This window comes from Gobio gobio (assembly GCF_949357685.1).
Source record: "Gobio gobio genome assembly, chromosome: 4".
In the NCBI taxonomy this organism is placed as follows: Eukaryota; Metazoa; Chordata; class Actinopteri; order Cypriniformes; family Gobionidae; genus Gobio; species Gobio gobio.
Genome location: NC_137100.1, coordinates 37,882,844 through 37,902,073, shown reverse-complemented (window position 1 = coordinate 37,902,073; position 19,230 = coordinate 37,882,844). Strand labels below are relative to the sequence as shown.

Below are 19,230 nucleotides of genomic sequence, written 5' to 3'. Positions count from 1 at the left end.
AGCATAATTGTTGATCCTGGAACAGCATTCCTGTCCGACAAGTTTGCCCTATCCCTACCCCTAAACCTAGTCTCACGTAGCCAGACCTTCGGACTGACGGCAAAGGTCTGGACTCCATTGCAGCTTTCATTGGTCAAGGACCGCCCAATGTTTGACTGACATGTAACGCAACCAATCACAATTCGTTTTGTTCCACGTCATGTTTAGGGTCGTGAAAATATAAAGATATGGCTGAATCCGAAATCGCCCCCTAAACCCTCATTCACTATTCCCTACTTTAGTCCACTAATACAGTTCACTTGAAGTGAGCAAATTCGGACAGCCGCTGTGTGTACATCGGCTGTACGCTCGTTATTGAGGTGCAATGTGGGATAGAATGAGTGCACTCAATAATGTCCTATTTAAGGGTATAGGGGGCAATTTCGGATTCAGCCTATGTACCTGCAATAACAGACCGGCGTGCAATCAATTTAAGAATGTTGTGCAAGTTTACTGCAACAATGGAGCCGCGAACTTCACATACTTTTGAAAATCCAGCGTTTAGTTGATCCTTCATTGTCACAGTTGTAAACACAACGGCGTTCTACTTCCAAGAGGGAGTTTGGCGTCACAGCATTTGTTTCCAGGCGGACCGTTAAAAAGGACGCAACACACACGTCTCATGGACATCCTGTAGAATTCAACCAATCAGACTTCGAAACTCCTGAAGTGTTTCCAGATAAGTGTGCCATATGCTTCAGACGTTCAGCCAACGGTCCACGGGTGTTATGTCTGAGGCTGAGACTATCCTAAACCTAACCCTACCCATAAGCCAACCCCAAAAATCAGAGGGAAAGGATAGGTGAATGACACTGATATAAAAGCACCTAACCCTGGTTGTAAGCCAAAACTTGACATAAACTGACGTAAACTTGTCCCTCAAAATTGATTGGTTGATTGAAATGTTCCAGGATCAACAAAGATGTTGTTCCAGGAATAACACTTGGTGAAATCATATTCACCTTAGATAAAGCCAGGATTATGCCTTAGTTCAATGGCTTATAAACATGCCTTACAAAAAAACATTACTGGTGTGCATCTTGAGACAAAACGATATTTTAAAATATGTCTGTGCAATTTCCTTTTAGTCAAAACAGCTCAAACATGCATTTTAGTCTGGGACTATAAACCTTGTCTGTGAAACCAGGTGTGATTGTTGGTCAACATGCATGTATTTTTATTAAAGGGAAGGGAACGAAAAATCACAAAAAGTGCCTGAAATACTAAGTTTTGGACATTGTAGAATAAGCTAGAATAGAGAGGGAATAGAGGAAAATCCTCTTTTCTTTTTTTTTTAAGATGAGGTTGTGTGCTCACGGAAGAGATTCACTGAGTTTTCAACTGTCTTTTGAATGTTGTCAGCGATTCTGCATTCCGGATGGAGGTGGGGAGATCATTCCTCCAGCAAGGAACAGTGAACGAAAATGTTCTGGAAAGGGATTTCATGCCTCTCTGTTGTTGTACCACAAGCTGTCGCTCGTTTCCCGAGCGAAGGCTTCGGGTGGGGGTGTAGACTCGTAGAAGAGAGTCGAAGTATGCGGGTGCTGAGCTTGTGGTGGATCTGTAAGCTAGCGTCAACGCCTTGAACTTGATGTGAGCAGCGAGTGCTAGCCAGTGCAGTGAGATGAAGAGAGGTGTGCAGGGCCGGCCCGTGGCATAGGCGGAATAGGCAAATGCTAGGGGCCCCACTCATCCATAGGGGCGCCAAAATGTATTACTGATACTATTTTATTAATATTAATTTGAAATATAACCAAATAAAGCGCAAAAAAAACGTAACTAAGTCCCCGCATCTTTCCGGTCCGCCTCATCAATCTCCCCCCGCCGATCTACTTGAAGTGCGTCAGAAATACAACGCGCGATCAGTTTATCGTTAGGGGAATTTGTTGTGTCGCGTAGCCTCTCGCCGCATCCAACGCAGACAGGGTTGCTTTCATTTTTTAGGGTGCTTGGCCGTTCGCGCCAGGTGTTGCCTGATTATTTATGACGGATGGCCGAATTGAAGTGTCTAAAAAAAGACAGAAGCCCTCTGATGCAGGGAAGATAAGGGATACACTGCTCTTCTTACGTAGTATTTGTGTCTTGTTTCTAGTCTAAATATCTAAAATTCCTAAATCAAGGTTGAAGGTGCGTTTACTAGATAAGTTAAATGACGGAAGATAGTTTTCTTGTTTTCTTGAAAAATAAAATCAAAATGAAGTGAGTTTTTGCTTAAAACAAGCAAAATTATCTGCCAATGGAGTGGAAAAATAATATTGTTTCTGATTGAAATCTTGTTTCTGTCCCAAACAGAAATAAGATTATTTTTCTCACCCCATTGGCAGATAATTTTGCTTGTTTTAAGCAAAAACTCAAGACATTTTTCTTGTTTACTTGAAAATCAAATCAGAATGAAGTATGTCATTTTACTCATCTAGTAAATGCACCTTGATTTAAGAATTTTTAGATATTTGGACTGGAAACAAGAAAAAGATTATAAATAAGAAGAGCATTTTTTGCTGTGTAAAGACAGAAGTAAAGGGATGTAGGCAAATTAGTTGAACAGTTAATGAACAGTTTATTTAATTGCATAGTAGTAAAATTCTAATGTTTGCTAATTAATTCCAGTTATTTTTACCTTAAACTTTATGCAAGCAGCTGTTCTGGGTTCTCCAGAGGTCACAGCCAGTGTGATTTTGTAAAAAATAAATAATATAAAAATATTAAACGCATGTAATATCACTTTTTTAATAGCCTAATGTTTTTACTCTGCAGTTGTGTAGTTTTAAGGGGGTGTATAGCAATTTTAAAATGTATTTGCCGAAATTAGTAATGATATTTATATACAGGTTTATTTAAAATGGCAACATTTTATGTAAAATTCACATTAAATATCAAAATTTCTCAGTTGAATTCCTGGTGAAAGCATGAATGCTCATAGTTTAGTGGAAGATTGCTGCCATCTACTGGAAAACAAACACTTTTGCTAGTTCTCAATGAATAGTTTGTGCATGAATGTTAGATGCAATTACTCTTGCTATTTGTGTTTAGGCTGTAATGTGGCATAGGTGTAATATTTGTACAGTTTTACTATCATCAGCCTTTAACAAATAAAAAACAATAATAATATCATGAACATAATGATGGGGTAGAATGGACTGGACATCATATAAAACAACAACAACAATAAAAATAAAACATCAATGCATTACAAAAATAAAACAGTACGAGTGTTTCCACAACTTAGACTGATAATGTGTAGTGCTAAACCTTGATACAAGGGGCACCAAGTAAAATCTTGCCTAGGGCAGCAAATTGGTCAGGGCCGGCCCTGGAGGTGTGACATGGGCCCTTTTGGCCTCGTTGAAGACGAGACGTGCCGCTGCATTCTGAATCATTTGATGCATCTTGATCGCACACAATGGAAGTCCAGCCAGAAGCCTGTTGCAGTAGTCAAGCCTAGAAATGACCAGAGCCTGGACAAGAAGCTGTGTTGTATTTTGACTATAGGCAGTGGTTTTATTCAAGTTCCTTAAAGGCTTTTTTTAAAAAGGTTTAACAAGTAAAAATTGGGTTTGAAACTAGTTAATGATGCTGATATGACTAAAAATGATAATATATATATATATATATATATATATATATATATATATATATATATATATATATATATATATATATATATATATATATATACAAATTGATCTCGATTTCAGAGCGAGGACCTGATGAACAGGACAACCGAGTTGGAAGTTTCTGTTCAATCTAAAGAGCATATGGTCAATAAGACCAGAGAGGAAATTCAGCCTGATGTGGACAGTGCTGAAAAACACCTGAAAACTGTTCAAGAGCTCAAAGAGGTAAAGCCCTTTCTGCAATATCAAAGAAGTATAAAAAAATGTCCTAGTAATTAGAGGTCTAGCAGTTCTTTCATCCTGTGAATTTTAGCACCTCCTGCCAGTCAGTCTGGTGGAAAATGTTAAAGCATGAGAGAGAAAAAAAACAGATGTGTTCTCTGCTCAAAGCAAATTCAAATGTGACAATTTCCTGCCAAAAGACAATGTAATGAGATGCATCTTTTGTCTTTTTATCTGAAGCTGACGGCTGTGGCTGAGGGATTTAAGGTGTCAGCCGTCTCCTCTGTGGTGACAGGGAAAGAGGTAGAGGCAGAGATCCTGTCTCTACAGAAGGGTCTGGAAGGTAACTATTTCTGCTTAAACTTCTTTCATATTTCTGCTGTTGATACAAGGACTCCTTTTTTTATGACACTTGACAGAACATGAGCACTAAATGTGGTAAATATATAAGGGAATATTTTAAAGTTACTGCCATTCTGCTTAATTGTGTTAAATGAGATTAAAATTAAACATTTATAATGTACAAATAAGAGAAATGTAAAGGTATAAAGACTAACATGAGCTGAGCTGAGTGCTGAGAAATACAGCAGTAGAAAGGCATACACTACAGTTCTAAGGTTTAGGGTTAGTCCTTGCAAGAGTGACAGAAAAAGTATTTATAATGTAACAAAAAATTTATATCTGTTCTTCCGAACTTTCTATGCATCAAAGAATCCTGAAAAAAATGTATGTATCATGGTTGCTGCAAAAATATTAAAGCAGCAAACTGTTTTCAACATTGATAATAACAAATGTTTCTTGAGCATCAAATCTGCATATTAGAATGATTTCTGAAGGATTGTCTGACACTGAAGACTGGAGTAATTATTGCCTTCACAGGAATAAATTACATTTTAAAATATATTATAAATATTTATTTATATTAAAATATTTGACTGTATTTGTGATCAAATAAATGGAGCCTTGGTGAACAAGTTGACTTGAGACTTCTTTTCTAAATTTAAAAATCTTACCAAATTTTTAAATCATAGTGTATAATGGAAGAAGGAATGTGTGAAAATGCTATAATAACGTACTCTACATTGTGCTAATGTTCTCTGCTGTAGACATGGAACAAGACTGGCCTCAACTGCCTACACTCAGCAAAGGGTATCTGAAGAGAGAGAAGATGCTGAAAGAGAAGACCCTGGTGGATGTGAAAAAAAGAGTTAAGCAGACGGAGAGAATGGTCAAACCTGCTGTGGAGAATGCTACAGCTGCGAGCAGCACAGCTAAACAAGCCGAGGAGTCTGCAGATGCAGTGGCTAAAGTAGGCTATGCTGAAGCACTTAAACTGTTTTATTTGTTTGTTAGTCATGTTTAGCTAAAGTTTCTGTCCAAATGACAAAAAAAGCAAGGAAGTCATTCAGTCAAAGTATTAGTTGATAACATGTTTATGTTATAGTTCATTCTGTTAATCACATTGTGGTTTATAGAAGTTGTGTATAACAGCATTCTGAAAGGCAATTTAATCAAATCAAGTCCCTAAACCCCAAGATGTGTATACTGCATTGCCTCGAGGAGCCTGGACTGAAACAAGAAATGATCGGAACTGAAAGACCTGTTATGCTTTTATTCATGACAGGATGCCAAAGCGTCTCTCACACAGGGGAAACGGGCAAAGCATGCATCTGGACAGCTACGTTCAGCAATGAACACCACCCTGGAGCTGTTGACTGAGCTGGAAAGCCAAGCAGCGCAGAAACAGGAAACCATGGAGGCAGAGGAGGTAAAAAATTTGGCATTAACCTGATAGTGGAATGGCCAGTGTTTGTCCAGTTGGCTAGATCCTCAATGTCATTATTATAAGAAGACGGACTTCTGCAGGACATTGTATCAGCGATATTAGGGGGTTTCAGACACTGCAGTACATGCAAAAAAAAAAAAAAACTGCATTCATAAAGGTATTAAACATGATACTGATCAGCAACGTCCAGATTGTCCAGAAGTGACAGAGGAGGTTGTTTTTGCATTGCCATGATGTTGATGTGCCATTTCTCCTCAGGACATACTTTCTTCAAGGGGTGTGATAGACAACATGGAGACAGCCAAGAGTCAGCTAGAGTCCTTTACAAGCACACTAACTCTGCTCCTTAAACAACTGGGTAAATTCACAATCCTATTTTATTTAAATTTTTATCCTCGCAACCCTCATAGGACAAGCTGTTGAGGATGAACGGATTGTTTTTATTTTTTTATTTTTTTTCATTGTTCTGCATTCTTTTTTTATTTTCAATGTGCTTTTTATTTATATAATTTGTTTTGCTTTGTTTTATCTTCATTTTTATACCCCCCCCCCCCCCCCCCCAAAATAAAAGTACAAAAATAAATAAATAAAAAATCTTCCAATAAATGAATAATCTCAAAATCATACTCTTCTCCCATTAATGTTGGCAGAAGCTAATGTGGCGCTGGAGAACTATGACCGTATCCTGAATGAGACGGCAGCCCGTCTTCGTGTTCTCCAGGGTGCTGTGGAGAGTCCATCTCTCACCGGAAAGATCCAGAGGCTTCGCAGTGCTGCACACGATCAAGAAAACCAGCTGCAAAATCTTGAACAGAACCTGCAGGACATACGAGAAGAAAGAGACAGTCTGGCAGACATCGCCCAGAACTTGCCCAAAACATGCCCACAAAAAGGGCACTGAGCTGGTGGGAGGAAGAAGTCTATCAGTTATCTATAGTCTTGATAGTCACCACAATCTGAATCAAGGAAAGCTATAGAAAAAAGGGGAACAAATATCTGAAATCCCCCTCTACATTGGGGATATAAATGTCACATTAAAATATAAATTGTTTATAAACATGCATTTGCTGTGAAGACAGAGTGGCTTTATTTACTTATTTACTGTAGTGGTAAGACTTAAAAAATGCAGGTGATTGCATTTATAAACTAGCACTTTGAATTTAAATCACCAGTAGTTAAACATAATGTCAGTGTGATCATTATTGTGCTTCTATATAGAATAACATGGACATTAGGCTTGAATATTGATGTTTTACAGGCTGATTTTATATATGATATATTACTGAAAAGATATTGTCCTTTTTTGGCCACTTGGGGGTGCCATCTACACAAAAAAAATCTGGTTGTTGTACACTGTGTTGCACATGAGTTTGAAAACTGAGAATTTGGTTTTAAAGTCAGTAAATCGAGATCAAATAAACATATTGTGTCATGCTGCTTTCAATAGTGCGATCATACATTGAACATCAGTGTGTTTACTTGTGAGTCTGTTGACATGTAACATTACTTATTTAATGTCTAACATGGCATATTAAATATTTATTTTTGTGCTTATTATCCATCTGTTCATAAATTCTAGTTACAAAAGGAATTGGCTATGCATAGCTACAATTTTCCATTATTTGGAATATATTATCAACATGGATGTCTGTGTGGCTATTGTTTGCTTCTTTTCGGTTTTGATAGATCTTTGCTTATTATTAGCTGATTCCTGTGAATTCTGAGCTTTTCATCTGAATAACATAATAACATAACATTCATAATAACATTTAAATGCTCTTAACCCCATTTAACCAAAGACTACAGACACTTAGATCTCTTCCATTTCAATGCAAAGGGAACCATTTATGTCAAAAACAAAACCAAACTGAACAGTTCACACACTAACTAACACACATTGTCAAGTCAATTTATTTATCAAGCACAGCAACAGTAATTGCATGAAATGAAATGTTTCTGACTGCAGGTCAGAGCAAAGATTAAATCACAGATATAGTAAAATAATTAAACGTCAAGATGAGAAAGATAGGAGATAAGAAAAAAATACTAGGCTATGCATATTTATTTTAATACGAGCGTGAAATGAAAAAGTGCAATATTTGCAGCTCTGTAAATCCAATCCAATACGATATAATATTTATTAAATAAAAAGTACTATATATGGTGGAGTTGAGCACAGCCGAAATACAGAAGGCCTGGAATTATAGGCCTATTTAAAAATAAACTAAAATAAAATATAGTTTTTAAATAAAATAACTATCCCTGCTGGGGAAAAACAAACAAACAGCTCAAACCAGCCTAAGCTGCTTGGCTGGTCTTCCAGCCTGGTCATAGCTGATTTTAGAGGGGTTTTGGCCACTTAGATGATCAGGCTGGGAAATCAATTGACCAACCAGCTAAACCAGCTAATCACCATCTTAGCCAGGCTAGGAGATCAGCTTAAACCAGCTAAGACCAGCCAACCATCTTAGGAGGGGTTTCGTGTTATATTAATATATATAATTATAATTAATTATTTATAATTTATTATTAAAAAATAATGTATTTAAAATGATTTTAATAGCTTTATAACGAAACATGTAATCTACTATGTATAATGAAATATATTCACCACACGATGGCGTTTGTGGCTGCATTCCTGGCGGGTAGTGAGTGCATCACAGGGAGACCTGCGCGGCTGCGACTCTAACCAGCGTGAGATTCCCAGTCTCTCCTCATAACCGACACGAGCGGTCATCTATCGCCAGTCTCTCCTCTCTCTCCCTTCATTACCACCTCACGACCGTACCAGCATGCCTTCCAACCAGAATTTACAAGGTATATCGTTGTCGCCAATCTGTTTTTAGTAAACTGATGCTTTATTCACCGTTATACGCACGAAGCCTGTTTTTGTTCTGTGCGCGTGTGTGTGCGTCGTTAGCGGCCGACTGTTCTTATCTCATGCCTGCAAGTGCACCAGACAACCCGGCTAAAACATCCAGACGGGTGTATAACGGTCGCTATGTCTTATTTTTTCAGGCGGGAAAGCCTTCGGGTTGCTCAAAGAACAGCAGAGGGAGAAGCTGGAAGAAGTCAATAAGGTAAATAAGCTAACGTTGATAGATTGTTTTGTCTCAATCGTGAAGCGAGTTAATTTCATTGGCCTTGAACCGCCTCCATTCACTCTCCTTGTGTTCCCTAACGCTTTGTCTGTCAATATTAGTGAGGGTTTTTAGTTGTACGTCCCTTCTTTATCGTGGTCTCCGTTCAATGTTATTTCGGACAGCAGCGGAATTGTTAAGCTCGATTTTACAGTAGCATGACCTAATTTAGTTAGACAGCTCTACCACATTAAGCCGCAGATAATTTCACAACCCAGAGCAAGGCTGAGTCTCAAAACCTATTGAGTTGCCTACGATCAGGATTTTCTCCAGATATTGCTTCTGCATGCACGAGACTGTGAAAATGATACAAATCGCTGTCTCTGTAGGCAGCTAATTGGGATTTGAGATACAGCCCAGTTCAACCCGCGCATGAGTCACCCACAGCTGCGTTAAATGCTCAAAGTTTCGTCTAACAGACAGGCCGTCAGCCATTGGTCGGACAAACCGATAACCCACTCCAAAACTCACGCCATTGGTTTAACAAGTTTTGAGCAGGGCCGGGATGTTCAAACAACCGCCACAGTAAGTTTATAGTTTTTTGTGTGTGGAATCAACATACAAATAAGTGCTATAAACATAGTGCACTGAAAGTATTTTAAAGTCGCCATGAAATCAAAACTGGCACTTATTTTTTAATGCAATATTGCATTATCTATTAGAAATGGTTTATCCATGCACATTTTTATTTTATTTAGTTTTTTACATTAATGTGCCCTTGTAATCTTTAATCAAAATAACTTCCCCTCCCGCTTGCAACAACATCTCTTCTCTGATGAAGTGTTTACCAGTGCGAGGGCGGGACAACATGTCACACATCAGATCGGAGCAATAGCAAACCCCAATGATCCAGTCATTCCCTAAAGCTAGGAACACACCAAGCCGACGGTTGGCCGTTTTTGAGTGTAGCCCGACTTCTGGTGTGTTCCGCACCGTTGGCTCTAGTCGGATCCAGTCGGATCCCGCCGGTGATGAGAGGGAGAACTCTGATTGGCCGTTCAGCTTAGCAAATGAATCAGTGCACAGGAATAAAAGAGCAAAAAGTGATGAAAGCGAGCAAGTAAATCAAAACTGAACAGAAAGAAGGGTGTTATAATTTTACGTCATCTTACCTGAGAAACACTGCACGAATATTTTCATAATATGAGCGGAGTGGATTAAATAACATGATCAGCATGGTTGATATTCAAAACAGTAAGCAAGCATTTGTTTGGTGTGTCTTTTCTTAAAGGTCCTGTTCTTCGTGATCCCATTTTTCAAACTTTAGTTAGTGTGTAATATTGCTGTTAGAGCATAATAATACCTGTAAAATTATAAAGCTCAAAGTTCAATGCCAAGCAAGATATTTAATTTAACAGAAGTTCCCTTTCAAAGCCTACAGCGAACGGCCGGTTTGGACTACATCCTGGTACATCCTGCTTTAATGACGTCAGTAGAACAGTTTGTCGACTAACCTCCACCCACAAGAATACGCAAAAAAGGGGGCGTGGTCGTGTTGCTCTCCCACATGGAGAAGAGGAAGTGTTGCGTTCAAGGTTGCGTTTGTAGAGTGTGTTCCCTTACGAGAGTACTCTCGTATTGCGTTTTGCTAAAACGCTATGGGGGAATTCCTTTCCTCGAGATATTGAAGCAAATTTTTATCCAAAAATACCATGTACACGCAGTGCAGCTGCACAACTCTCAGCAGGAAGCAGCTGCGTGCTGATTGGCTGTGCCGCTGCAACTACAGCAACCTATGGCGAGACCGTGGGGCGGGACGGACCAATCAGGTCCTTCTAATCTCCCGCCACAAGGGGCAACAGAATTTGCATAGCCAAGGGTATATAAGACCCTGTCTTGCAAGGTTAGTCAGATTAATTCTTCTTCAGCGACTTGCAATCGTTGAGCTCCGGATCGAAGCCCGCCGTCGACACGCACCCAGCGGAATTCCCTGCAGCCCTGAGGACGACGGATTCCAACCTGGTCTCCGCCTTCAGCCGCCTGCTGTTCCAGCTGCGCCATCCGCCGTTAAAATATCCTTTATACTATGTATATGTGTGTATATGATGTGTGCGTTGCTGCCAACGCCACTTCTAAGGGCTTCTAGCTCTCCACCTCTCTTCTCTCGTGTCCGCCGCGTGTTTACGCCGCGAACAGAGAACATTGGTCTTCCGCCGCTTCAAATAAGCCGAGGACAGATGGAGCGCTCCTCTTCTCTCGTTCCGTCGTGCTGAAATGCGCCGCGGACAGAGAATGTGATACCCCCCGCCGCTCTATGGCGCCGCGGGCATACGGAGCTCTCCCTTTCTCTCGTTCCGTCGTGCTGAGAAGCGGCGCGGACGGAGAATGTTTTCCCCGCCGCGCTGATGACGCCGCGGACATACAGAGTTTCACTCGCCTTCCTCTCTCATCTCCACCGCTCTAAAATGGCCGTGGACAGAGAACGTTATATCCCCACTGCGGACATACAGAGCTCTCCCTTTCTCTCATTCCGTCGCGCTGAAACGCGCCGCGGACCGAGAATGTTATATACTCGCTGCGCTGATGACGCCGCGGACATATGGAGCTCTCCACTAGGGCTGTAGCGATACACTAATCTCACGATACGATACTCGATATTCAGCTCACGATACGATATATATCACGATATTCAGCCAACGATACGATTCGATATAATTCGATACACTTACATCATTTTCTGAAAGATTTAAAGGGGACAGAGTGATTTTGGTGACATCTTGTGAGTGTTTCATTTACTTGGATTGAATTAACTGAACTGAAAACTAAAATCATCAATTACACAATATATGTCTCTGACTGGACAGAGAGTATACAGCTTGCAAATGCTGGACAAAATGAATCAAAGATGTGTTCAGAAAATTAGCTCCATTTATTGAAACAGTGCAAACTGTAGCTTGCAAGCCTTTGAAAAGTAAATAAAGTGCAGTATTGCAATTAACAATGGAGTTTTAAAAAATTGCAGCAAGTGGCCTGTTCTGAACAGTTTCTTTGACAGCTTTTTTAGCTTGACACTGACATTTGGTGGTATTTCCAGAGTATTTCACGTTTGTGTCTAGGGTTGGGAATCGTGAGAAATTTTCCGGTTCCGGTTCCGGTTCCGCCTAACGATTCCGGTTCCGATTCCGGTTCCATTAAAATTATTAAACAAATAGTGGTAAAGGAAAAAGGCACAATACGCAACTCAAACAATCCATTTTGTGTTTATACTTGCTCTAAAATTAATTTACAGGTTGGCAATGTCAAAAAAGTCCTGTACTGTACATAGCCTATATTACAGTATTAATTAAGCCATTCTTGCAACACATTTTTTTCAAATGAACACCTCTGAAATTGTCGTATTACATTTTATCTCTCTGTCTCTGAATAAAACCAAGTTATAAATTATATTTATTAGTTATATGTATTAATTAGTTGTATATTAATTTAATAGTAATTCAGTTATTCAGTGAACTTGTAAATAATAAATTGCAATTCAGCATTACAAAGGTAATTGTGCCTAAACGCTTACCTAAACCATGGTGACTCAACGGTTGACAAATATATATATATATATATATATTAGGCCTTTCTCTATAAATCTGGTATAAGCCCTGAGGCGCACTCTGTGCTGTAGCAAATGTTTTGTCAAATTGCTAGTGCAGCCTCCTTTGCATGTTATTAACTTTTCACATGTGTTACATTTTGCTTCATTATCATTCATTCTTTGGAAATGAATCCATACTTGTGACTTTCTCTTCGCCATGCTGGTGGTTAACGAGAAAATATCTGACGCAAAACCGTAAATGTGTAGCGCGAGGGCTTTCAGGCTGAACTGCGTTTTACACTCCTGGAAGCGGCAGGCAACGTAATTAATATTCATGATGAGGTGAGTCAGGGTTGCCAGGTTTTTACAAAAAAAAACACCAAATTGCACAATCGCTTCAACCAGCGGACATGTAGAAACACAGCCCGCGGCAACAGTGGAAAGCGGGAAAACCACGGACTTGGCAACACTGGCTGTCACTCGCTATGAAAGGATACGCTTCCAGCGCTTCGCACACACATTGCACCAGAACCGTTTTCGGAACCGAAACTTAGGAATTTCGCGCGGTTCTGGTATTTTTCAAAAATCAGTTTCGGTTCTGCATAAGAACCGGTTCTCGGTTCCCAACCCTATTTGTGTCACACAGCTTGCAAATCAACCGTGATGCTTTGTCTAAGTCAAGGGTCTCCAACCTTTTTTCATTTGAGAGCTACTTTTTAAAAAAGAAAGTCACAGAGAGCTACTCATGTTATATAATACTTAAAACTCTTAAATAATGCATCATAATTCTCATATTAACAACTATCCAAACTGTTTTACACCTGAAAGAGTATAGTAGTAGTTCCAGTAGTCGGTACAATACCACTATTTTTTTTTTTTTTAAATAAATGTTTTATTATATATGATGATAATCATAAGTAAATAATACATAAACATGTAAAGGCTGTATGCTGTTTAAAAGTAAACATTGTTTATAAATGAAAGATCAAGTGAAAAATAAGCAACCATTAATAATTATATAATTAGTATTATTTATTTCATAATTATTATTATTAGTAGAGACGTATTATTATTACATAGAGACGTAGCTAAATGTACTGTAGGCTACAATCTGTAGTCAATCTCTTCACGTTAAACCAAACTTTTATTTTGACGGGTTGCCGTGATTACCAGTGTCTGTGTTCATGATATGACAGTGGGTGTGCGTCTTATTCAGCTCCCTAGTTCAGTTAGGGCACTGATCAGGGATCAGCCCATTGACTTATGTCCTGATCAGTGCCCTGACTTCTGAACCAGGAGCAGAATGAGACGCAGCCAGTTTTCTCAAATGAAACGGTAAATTCTCATGAAGTGAGGTTTGTGTTCGTGTCGGCAGAGACTACAAGAGCGAGTGCGCGCGCGGCGCTCGTCATCCACACAGACGCAGAACATGCAGGATAAATAGTATTTTGCAGTTTATTATTTACAGGCACTAGTATATATTCGGCTTCAGTCTGGAGCCCTGCGCTTAAATGAACACGGAAGCGACTGAACGCAGCTGCTATGGTGAGCTATTTTTAGAACAGACCCGCGGGCAACTCGTGTGGTGCTTGCGGGCGACTCATGTTGTTGACCCCTGAGTCTAAGTCGTCGCTTTCCTTCTTCTTTTTAAACCCAAAGTGCTCCCACACATCTGCTTTTAAGCATGAAGGCTTTGGATTTATATTCGCCGCCATTTATTTGAATCTCCTCGCTCTGACTCCGTAAACAAGAAGAGGTAGACGTTGGCGTAAAGTTAGTAGTACGGGTAACTTGCTCTACAGCGATACTAGCGGCTGGCTGACCAAATCGCTCTTCCTGCAACGCAAATGGGGGTAAACACGGGGATTTGAATGGGACTTATGTATCGATACTCGTGGCTTAAAAATCGATACTTTCTTGGGAGAAAAAATATCGATTTATATCGCAGAATCGATAAAATTGCCCAGCCCTACTCTCCACGCGCCTCCCTCTCTCTCCTCCGCCGCTCTAAAATGGCCGTGGACAGAGAATGTTATCCCCGCCGTGCTAATGGCGCCGCGGGCATACGGGGCTTTTCACTTGCTTCTTCTCTTACTTCCGCCGGCCTGAAATGGCCGCTGACAGAGAATGTGATGCTGCCGCCACGCGGATAGCGCCGCGGATGGAAGATGTGCACTTCTGCACACGAGTGAACTCAACCTAAGCTCTCCTCACTCTTCCTTCTCTCTCGCTCCGCCGCCCTGATATGCCGCGGGCAGAGAATGCTAGAGGAGACATGCGAACTCAGGCTGCTGGATGAGATGAGGGAACGAGTTTTGCGTTTTGCTTGCCGTGCTTGCTTACTTGCTCAGGAGTCGCTTCAGTCGATTAACCTGACTAACCTTGCGAGACAGGGTCTTATATACCCTTGGCTATGCAAATTCTGTTGCCCCTTGTGGCGGGAGATTAGAAGGACCTGATTGGTCCGTCCCGCCCCACGGTCTCGCCATAGGTTGCTGCAGTTGCAGCGGCACAGCCAATCAGCACGCAGCTGCTTCCTGCTGAGAGTTGTGCAGCTGCACTGCGTGTACATGGTATTTTTGGATAAAAATTTGCTTCAATATCTCGAGGAAAGGAATTCCCCCATAACGTTTTAGCAAAACGCAATACTCGTTCCCTCATCTTAGCGAACCAAGGTTACGTTAGTAACTGAAACGTTTGTCGCCATGTCGTCGAGACGCTGTTATTTTCATCCCGGAGTCAAATCACCTTTGTTTGGCCTTCAGGGGCTGTAGTTTGAGCGCGTTCATCTCCCCGTCATGGTAAGAAGCGTGACCTTTCCGGGCAACGTGCGCTAAGCTGCTGTCGAATCACAACACGGGAACCGCTGGCACAATCAGAACTCGTTACGTATTTCTGAAGGAGGGACTTCATAGAATAAGGAAATCCTCAAGCCGTTTTTAGGACAGTGAAAACAGCGGTATACAGATAAGTAAATTGTGTGAAAAATACTGTTTTTTTTACACGCGAAACATGAACACATGTTATATTGCACACTGTAAACACAATCAAAGCTTCAAAAAAACAGGAAAAACGGGACCTTTAACATACAAAATCAAGTCCCGCCCTACATTTTTTGCAACTTTTTGTGCAAAATTTTGCAGCTTCACTTGGATACCCGTCACATAGGGAAGAAAAGACTATCACAACTGTCATTTCATGCTGACTTTAACATTGAAAAAAATGACATGCTTAACCTTTAGGTAAAAGAGGGGACCTAGTCTTGGGCGTTTTAAACAATCCCAGACCTTTACGAAAATCCCAAGAGGCTTTTTTTTCTTGAGCCGTGTAATTTTAAAGCTAATATTTAAAATCAGCCCTCTTTGAAGTGATAAGAGGCAGTGTGTCCCCCCGCAGCCGGCTGTCTCTGTGCTCTCAGACGGGAAACAGGTGTCTGTGATCCAGCATGAATGGACCCATTATTATGTGGGAGAGAGATGGAGGAGTGGGCAGCAGTGGCATTTGAGCTGCAGTCTCAGTGGCTGTTCTCTCTCTCGGACTGCGGCTGGTGGGAGAGACAGCTTGGTTTGGTCACATGGACATTTAGAAATGATGAGAAAATTAGGTCATGTTCTGGCCTACTAATAGTGACATCTGGAGCACTTACCTGCACATAGTGTAGAGGGGAATCTCTGGAAACGTGTCAAGAGCATGTTACATTTCACATAAAATGGTCAATTATATTTATAATGCATTTGAAGACAATTTAGCACGATTCATTTGTTTTAAATTGTGGACCTTGTTTTCATGTCAGCATGAAATGGAAATTCACTATCTATTTTCTAAATGCTTTTTTTGATCTTACTGTAACTGTTAATGATTCATCCATGCATATGTTTCTTCATGGAGTGTTTGGATTATTAATGAAGCCTGTTTTGTTTTGAGACCCCTTTGTCTTCGTGCTTGCTGACCACATCGTAAAACTTATTTATTTGGGGAAAAAATAATATTGAATATTGTGATATTAAGACACTCCAAAATCACTGCAAGGGAAATTCCTTCACCACGACGTGTTGATGCTTAATAATCTGATAAGAGCACTCAGCGGTGACTGTGACTTACTACAGTGTGCTTATCAAACGAAACAAACTCACAGTTTTGAGTTTTGGTGTGAAGGAATATTGATGTGTAGTCGTGACTGAGGTAGAAGGCAGCGCTCAAGCTCTTCATCTCTCGGCTGATTCTCACAGCAGATGAGTCATAATTAATGTTCAAGGTTGTTTGATGCTCCTTGGGCACATATAGATCCACACACATGCTGTTTGCTTTTAAAACCTTCACTTAGTCAGCAGCATCTCCCACCACCCATAATCAAAATTCTCTCATAAACGCACCCACACACACTGTGTGATTGTCCTTATACTCATACACACACACTCTCACTGATCGTGAAGTCCCATATCACACATGTGGATCTTTGATTTATGGGCCTCAGTCAGAATCTTGTCATGTTATAGATCATAAACAAAGAAATTAACCAGCCAGTGTTGTGTTAGTCAGTTTGTCTGCACTGTTTAGTTTTCCGATAACAGGAGGACTTTGGAAGTCCTTTTTGTTTTGTTTTTGCTGTTTACACTAGTTAGCTGCCTGCATTTATGAAGCATGTTTATCCTCTTACTGACACCAATTCTTTTACGATTTTGACCAAAGTCTGTTATACAGTTAAAGGGTTCAATTACTCTCACTTATGTCGTTCCCAACCCGTACGACTTTCGTTCATCTTTGGAACACAATTGACCTATAGTCATATGAAAACTAATCCATATGAATCCATACGGTTTAGTCCAAATTTCTTGACCGTTTTATATGATGAAAAGATTTTTCAGTCTTTTAGTCATATATAAACATTCATCATAAAACATTTCTTCAAATCTCCCTCTTGCGCTCTCTCTCTCCTATCATGAGTTGGACACCCCGCCCCGACAAAACTGCACACAGACAAATAGGGTGTCAAAATTGTACCTTTAGGGGCTTGTCGCTGGGGCAGTACCCTTAAAAGGACATCTTTGTACCTTTTTTACCACAAAATGTTCATAGTAGTACCTTAAGGTACTAATATACACCTTTTAAGGGTACTGCCCCAGAAATGAATTATGCTCAAAATTATATCACACACCACACCAGGCAATCTTGAGAAACAAAAATGCATCCCACATAACCTAGAAATATCAGAGAATTGTCTGAAAAAGTTATTTGGGCAATGACTCTAAGATATTTAACCAGCTTGTTCTGTTGTGATATTTAAAAATCCTTAGGTAGTTATAAAGACTGGAAAAGTCATACAGGTTAATTGGGGGAACCCCTGGGAACCTTTTTAAGGCACTCATCATTAGTGGCTTTCGCACCAGGTAGTTATAGGAACCAAGTTATAGAAACTAGCCACCAGGGCAGACCTCTGAGAACTTAATGTTCCCTTAGGACAATTTTCCTGGTTGCATTCGCACCTCCGGTTGGAAATTTGAAGTGGCGTAATCCGTCACTTACGTCCTGCCGCTCTGGTTGTTGTGCGAGACTTTTAACTGAGCTGAGAATGGCTTAGCCAGCTCTCACATTCTCCATCTTCATTTGTTTATGATCTGTTTAACAGTCCTGTCTTATACGTTATTAGATATAACTGTTAAACAAAGAAAGTAGACACTATATGAAAAAGAATTACAGCGTTTGCCATGTAGTTGATGGCTAACGCTGCATTCACACGGGGCGTCTGCGTTAACGCTTCTCATTTACTTTGAATGGGTGACGTCATGCGTTGCCGAACTGAATTGTGGGTTCCGTCGCGTCGCTTAACTCGCGGTGCAAGCGGCAGAAGTTGAAGATTTCTCAACTTTTCAAGCGCCAACGCAAGCATCATCCAATCAGATCGCCCTATGCAAATACCCTAGAGCAGACGCTAGCCAATGGCGTTCATGCAACCCCAGAGCAGATGTGTGATTGGCTGTTGTCACTATGACGGTCGCATTCAGCCAAGCGTTAACGACGACGCCCCGTGTGAATCCAGTGTAATGTTGCTAGCTGAGCAGGAATAGATTCTTAAAGACCCATTTTATGTCATACCATGAGCATTTTCCATATGGTTCATGGCAGCCAAATGGCACTTTAAAATCAATCATAAAGGGGTTTAACGGTACATTGTATATCGATATAACGCAATATAAAAATGCAACGATGATATCGATGATGTGAGTTAGTTTTATCCAAGACTCAGCTTACTGTATTTATAAAGTATAAATCACCCAAAAATTTAAATTCTGTCATCTACTACATCTACTGTCATCTACCCTCATTTAGTTTCAAACCTATGCGATTTTCGTTCATAAAACAATCAAAAAAAATGTTCGTAAGGCATCGTAAAAATAATCAATCGAGCGGTCTAATCCAAATCCAAGTCTTCTGAAGAGACATGATGGCTTTATATGACGGACAGATTTACATCACTCATTTTTTTTATCTAAATCTATTGTTTAATATTTTCCTCTTTTTATATATATCTTTTGCAATGCATATCGTACCATTAATTTTATACCAGGGTATTATCATACTGTGAGATTACGATATCATTACATCCCTAGTGTATATTAATATTTATGATAAGTAATTTACAACGCCTTGTAATTCACATCTTGATAGCACGCAAATACACACTAAAACGCGTAAGTGTATTTTTTTGTATTTGAAAAAAATTGTATTTGAATTACTTTCAACTAAGAAAAGAAAAATGACCTACTGCAAATTTCTGGTGTTATTTATTTATTTTTGATTGGTTGGTTGGGTATTCTACAGCCCTTTTATCAAACTTCTCAACACACAGCCCACCTTAGATTGTTGTTAATCACTGCACAAATCATAATTTAAAAAAAAAAAATACTA

The 19,230-nt window shown here is 40.0% G+C and overlaps 2 protein-coding genes across 2 annotated transcripts in view; both read left to right on the top strand.

Annotated features, from left to right (window-relative positions):
- The window catches only part of lamc3 (laminin, gamma 3), a 150,777-nt gene extending 143,472 nt beyond the window's left edge, over window positions 1-7,305 (top strand). The window contains exons 23-28 of the mRNA XM_079814870.1: window positions 3,735-3,878; window positions 4,116-4,218; window positions 4,982-5,184; window positions 5,500-5,643; window positions 5,920-6,019; window positions 6,312-7,305. Coding sequence (XP_079670996.1) covers window positions 3,735-3,878; window positions 4,116-4,218; window positions 4,982-5,184; window positions 5,500-5,643; window positions 5,920-6,019; window positions 6,312-6,562 — 945 coding nt within the window. The 3' untranslated portion in view covers window positions 6,563-7,305. The remainder of the gene's footprint in view (window positions 1-3,734; window positions 3,879-4,115; window positions 4,219-4,981; window positions 5,185-5,499; window positions 5,644-5,919; window positions 6,020-6,311) is intronic.
- A 988-nt stretch (window positions 7,306-8,293) lies between these two features.
- aif1l (allograft inflammatory factor 1-like) overlaps window positions 8,294-19,230 on the top strand; it is a 33,223-nt gene continuing 22,286 nt past the window's right edge. The window contains exons 1-2 of the mRNA XM_079814993.1: window positions 8,294-8,478; window positions 8,680-8,741. Coding sequence (XP_079671119.1) covers window positions 8,454-8,478; window positions 8,680-8,741 — 87 coding nt within the window. The 5' untranslated portion in view covers window positions 8,294-8,453. The remainder of the gene's footprint in view (window positions 8,479-8,679; window positions 8,742-19,230) is intronic.